The sequence below is a fragment of the Ictalurus punctatus genome, chromosome 7 (assembly GCF_001660625.3).
Source record: "Ictalurus punctatus breed USDA103 chromosome 7, Coco_2.0, whole genome shotgun sequence".
Classification (NCBI taxonomy): domain Eukaryota; kingdom Metazoa; phylum Chordata; class Actinopteri; order Siluriformes; family Ictaluridae; genus Ictalurus; species Ictalurus punctatus.
In genome coordinates, this window is record NC_030422.2 from 5850531 (window position 1) to 5856530 (window position 6000).

Genomic DNA, 6000 nt, shown 5'->3' on the forward strand with positions numbered 1-6000 from the left:
TGAAATAGAAATGGAAGTATTGTGTCAGCTGATGGAAAATGCTTTTTTAGGCAACCCATAATTAGCACACGCCATTTTCCAACTTCAAAATGACCCTCTTCTGACTCATATACAGTGCTTTATATATCTGCATTTAGACCACAGTATTGTTGAAGCCTCATGTCTGAAGGTGTGGGTTAATTTTCTACAACAGCAGCTGTGACAGTACTGAATCTCCATCTGTAATATAAATGATTTACAGTATCTCACAATCTATCTTTTCATGTGACAACACTGAGGAAATGACACTGTGCTACAATGTAAAGTAGTGAGTGTACAGCTTCTGTAAAAGTGTAAATTGGTTGTCCCCTCAAAATAACTATGTATGTATGAATGCTCACATGTACTGTGACATACTGAAGCAGAGCATGATCCCCTCCCTTCGGAGACTGGGCCGCAGGGCAGTATTCCAGCATGATAACGACCCCAAACACACCTCCAAGAAGACCACTGCCTTGCTGAAGAAGCTGAGGGTGAAGGTGACAGACTAAACCCTATTGAGCATCTGTGGGGCATTCTCAAACGGAAGGTGGAGGAGCACAAGGTCTCTAACATCCACCAGCTCCGTGATGTGGTCATGGAGGAGTGGAAGAGGACTCCAGTGGGAACCTGTGGAGCTCTGGTGAACTCCATGCCCAAGAGGGTTAAGGTAGTGCTGGAAAAGAATGGTGGCCACACAAAATATTGACACTTCGAGCCCGATTTGGACATTTTCACTTAGGGGTGTACTCACTTTTGTTGCCAGCGGTTTAGACATTAATGGCTGTGTGTTGAGTTATTTTGATGGGACAGCAAATTTACACTGTTACACAAGCTGTACACTCACTACTTTACATTGTAGCAACGTGTCCTTTCCTCAGTGTTGTCACATGAAAACATATCATCAAATATTTACAAAAATGTGAGGGGTGTACTCACTTTTGTGAGATACTGTAAATCCATCAATGCGCTCGTTCTAATACGTGAGCGTTTCTCTAGTAACAGCTCATTCAAAGGGATGTTAATGGCAGACGCTCCACAATCAAAACCTAATAATTAACAGATTTAAAAAAAATAATAAATGTCTGGCTGTTGTGCTTCATCTTTCGATTGCTCCTCATAGGGCTTTTACGCTGGATGCCCTTCCTGATGCAACCCTCCTATTTTATCCGGGCTTGGGACCAGCACCGAGAGTGCTCTGGCTTGTGCAATCAAACCCGGGCTGTGGCGAAGAGAGTGCGAGATCCTGAGCCGCTAGACCACCAGGGGACAAAATGTGTGGTTATTTAACAAAGAAAAACATATACTTGTTGACATTTAGTTAAGATTTGTAGAACTCTCATGTGTCAGCACTATGTACGTAACGGTCAGTACGTTTCCCACCACGAGAAAGGCTGTGAGACTTTTTTCTGCAAAAGAAAAGAGTGACTAATGACTGATTATAACTGGTATAACACAAGTGACTACATGAACTAACAAAGCATCAACCGGTAGTAATAGTAGCAGTAAATGTCACTATAAACAGTTCAAAATCGCAATCTTTTGCTCATTACTAAATGAAAACATCTCAATTGCAATTCACTGTAGTTTAAGAGAAGGAAAACACTTTCGCTTTGTATTAGGCCATACCACACCACCCCATCATGGGTTATTTTCCTACTTCATACCCCACTGTGCTTTATTCCTACGGTTAATCTGCACCACCTGTTCATTCTTTCGGTCTGAATTTATTTAAAGCTATAATTTGCAGCCCAACAACATTCCAGTCTTGCTCTTTGCCAGCTTGCTCTCTAATAAAGGCGACCTAATTGAGGGACAGATGGTGAATTCCACTAAGCCCTTGAGATCACGTCCATCCCGTGTCCTTCCTTCATGTCACCAATGCAGGAAAGGAGCAGAGATATAAATATCGACGTCCACTTCTACACACAGTCACACTCACAGGACCGAGGACACACTGATTCCAGTGGCAGAGTTCAGTCGAGTATCACAGCGTCACAGCATTAATCAGATATTCAGCGAGAAAAGGCTATAGAGATGGAATTCAAGACTGAATATAATGCTTGTCTTCTAATAACATCTAATCGCCATCTAGTTCACAATTGCAAACTAAATACTGTGTGAAGACTTTCAAATCCCATCTTTATACAACGTCTGACACTGATTAAAGACTTTGGGGGGGAATACAAGCAGTAAGAGACCACACAGATTATTCAGCTGATATAACAAGCTCTAGCAAGACAAACACGCGTCAAATGGAAATGACAGCCCAGATGCCTCTCAATAATTCATCTACTCTACGACTCCAGCTCTTGCCACTCCTTATCTTCCCAATTCTTCTGTTGCTGAACGTGTGAGTGTGTGCGTGTCACCGATTCGTTTAAAAAAAAAAAGTCTTACAGCAGTGTACAGAAAGATAACAGATGTCGGTTAACGAGTGTGGTCTGACATCTGAGACCCTCCAGTACATTTCTTGACTATTTTGCTACAGCAAAAAAGCTAGGTGGAGGTTTAAAAAAAAAAAAAAAAAAAAGGTCTCTATTGTAGATTGGAACATGAATATTTCACATACTAATGGAGATTTTGAATTGTATTGAGGTTGCCATTACAACTGTGGTATTTTTGTACACTTTCCCATGACTCATTTTCCAAATATAGCTAGCGGACCCTGTTGCGAGTGAGGATATCAATCACACTTTGACGAACAATACAAGCACAAAGCAATCGACACCTTTTCAATGCACTGTTCTGTGTTATTTATCAGTGATTGTCGCAATGCCATTGTTTACAATTTCAGGCGATATGAACCACCTTTACTCTTTCATTTCACAAGCTGAGGAACTTCAACGCTGATTCACAACAGACCTAGAGACAAGTGGAATACTTTACGAATTAGCATTGAAATCATTAATATACATAGAACGGTATAAAAAAGGGCTCAGGTTGGAGTGAGGACTAGGCGTGGGAAAGAGGCTTAGTACGTCAGAAAAAGTCCGAGAACTAAGTTATACATTACTTAAATGTCCATAAACCATTTACAGTGCACCTGTAGACCTTTGCTTGCATGTGAACTCGTACTCATACTACGGAAATCTCAAAGTGAGTTGACTCTTCTGTAATGTGCGTGTGTTGTTTGTTTTTTTTTCTTCCCCAGGATGTTTAACTTCTCTAACAGGACAGTGAAGACAGCGAGTGCAAATAAGAACTTCGCTGGTGGTACTGTCGATGAAGCCCACGGAGACGGACACGTCCCAGCAACTACCAACACGTCCACAACATACAGCACGGCTAATAACTGTTTTCTCTGACTAGCCACACAGAAAGTCACAATACACAGCTCTGGTATTCATGATAGCACAGAATACATTGGGGTTTTACTACAAAAGCACCATAGATAAACGATTGGTGCCAGTGGTGTATCCGAGGCCGTACGCACGTATACGCTGTATGTTTATTTTTTCCCAGGGTAGTCTGCATATAAGGACTTCTAAGAATCAATATTAGCGTATACGCTCGGAATACCAGCTGGTTCCTGATCTACTCTTACGTTAGCTTTGCCTTTAACTGTATTGTGTGTGTGTATGTGGGAGGGTTCTTGTTAAAGGCTATTTAATCAATGCGTTTTCTCTCGACGTCAATTGTCATTGCATTAAATTAGCACTTTCATTACATTTAAACAGTAACGCAGTTCTGTTCAGTAACGCAGTAAAACAGAATTTGTATCGAGCAGTAACAATCTTGGAAAAAGTACAAAAGTAATGTGTGACGTACCGGCACCTGGGTAATAGTAAACCCCACCCTTTTTTCTTTTCTCTTTAGGACTACACCACTGTTCGGTGCTAATACGGCTCAACATTCAGCTGTATGATCAAGACATGCAATATGTAAGGAATAAAACATTGACGAAGTGGTGTGATATTGCCCCGATGCCGAGCAAAGTGGCTTGTTCTGCTCGAACGGCGAGTCTCGAAGTGTTTTATTCCCTTTATATCACAGCGATTTGTCAATAATGACCATTTTGAAGATATTAAAGACCAACACAATACATTTGAACTCTTTAGTTACATTTAATGGTAATGTCGAACATCCACAAGACAAATGAGTTCCTTTCTTTTCTCTCTCCCTCTCTTAAAGTTGATAAACATTCACGTTACCGTGATATCGAAAAGCATCAACACACTGTTCTGAAGATTTTTTTTTTTCCATCCCTACGGCAGAAATCCACGAACGTTAAATAAACGTCTCCGTACAGAAAGCGTCTCAATATCGATGGTTATACATTTTTCTTTGTTACATAATAACATCTCATTTCTATCTATTTATTACCATACAACTGACTGTGAACGAGTTACTAATTACACAGGATAATATAATATAAACCTATCCCTTTTTATTACAAGTCTGCACTATTGTCGGAAAATCCATCAACGCCTTCACATTCCAACGCGACCAATCAGATTCAAGACTTCAACTGCAATGTGGTAGAAAAGATTTATAGCAGTCTCATTAGTCCTGTATTGTTCTAGTAGTAAAACTGGATTTAAACTAGCATCGAAATGACACTGACGACAATTAAATGGGGGGTCTAATATCAAGAGAGTGCTTTATAACGAGTGTGTTTGCCTTGCGAATTGTAAAGAAACCACTCAGCCTTCTTGTCGCTCAGTCCTGTCTAAGACAGCACAAATTAGGCCTACTTGTGAATCATCGTCACGATATTAAGCGATATCAACAACATAGCGCAAAAGAAATGGCAGAGTGTCAAATCTATATGCAAATGTTGTAGGGAAATTGTATGAACACCTTACAGTATGAGAGATGGTTCTGTCAGGGTGTCCATGAATCACGGCAGTAAATCATTAAACAAACGCAGCTCAACACACAATGCACCATAATACACGGGTCAACACAATGTGACATAGACTGGACTGTTTTTTTTTTTTTTTTCCCCCCTTTTCGTCATATAGCCTACTGTTTTCACCTGTTAAAAGGATTACCCACCTACCTACCTGCTTATGGGATTGCAATACAGAGCCAGTTTTGATGCAGAACCCTGAGTCTGGTTCAGCTTGAGGTCATAACCTGCTCTAACACACCCCAGCTGTGCAAAACAGTGCATTCATCTCTCTCCCACTCACACACTATTGTTCGGGTTGATAGAGGACGCACCGGGTGACGCACCGGGTGACACACCGGGTGACACTCGGGCCATCATCTGCGCGTGCTGTTTACGATTTATCAAGCTCTAAGCTCTATCCAGAATTCACAACCCTTTAGTTCATTTTAGTCTATACACCATGCACTAGACCTTAATGGAGGATGTAAAAATCGTGCAATAATATAGCATTTTTATTTACTGATGGATTTTTTTTTTTTTTTTAAATGACCAATGCCACTATTTGCAATGCCTTGCTCTATGCAGAGAGATCTGCGGACAAATGCACGTCCAGTGCTATAGGTGAATAAAACTGATCCTGCTTGAGGCAGACGGCCGGATTGAAATCCGTTCTAGTTAACGCACGGCTCGGTGTGATCAAATAATAATAAAAAAAGAATAAATAAAAATGTCGCAGTAATGCATGTCGATGCTGTACTTGCCTGTTCGCCGAGGTCGATGGCGATGTTGGTGATGGCCAGCGGCACGAGGAACCGCACCAGAGGCCAGTAGTGCGCCAAAGCCGGGAGCGTCACCATGTCTCCGCGCACATCTGCTCGCTCCGGAGAGGACAAGAAGCAAGGACCGGCAAGCAAGACGAGTGCGCTTTTCTAGCGGCGCTTCAGGCCCGTCCCTGGCCTCCCACACAACAACAAAAACAACAACAGCAGCGAGAGCATCGTCAACAATGATGCTGCGCGTGGGAAAAGAGGAGGGTCGCCAGAAATTTCGGCTGACGGCTTCTCCATTGTTCATCCATCGGAGGAGGGGGAACAAAAAATATATATATGTGTGCACTTCAAATAGGGAGCGTCTCTCTCCCTCTC

At 41.8% G+C, this 6000-nt stretch overlaps 1 protein-coding gene across 4 annotated transcripts in view; it reads right to left on the reverse strand.

Moving 5' to 3' along the window:
• The window catches only part of ankhb (ANKH inorganic pyrophosphate transport regulator b), a 31963-nt gene that overhangs the window by 25846 nt on the left and 117 nt on the right, over positions 1-6000 (reverse strand). For all 4 annotated transcript variants that reach the window (XM_053681761.1, XM_053681760.1, XM_017473176.3 and 1 more), the window contains exon 1: positions 5617-6000. This exon is cut by the window's right edge. In XM_053681761.1, the coding sequence (XP_053537736.1) occupies positions 5617-5712 (96 nt within the window). In that variant the 5' untranslated portion in view covers positions 5713-6000. The remainder of the gene's footprint in view (positions 1-5616) is intronic.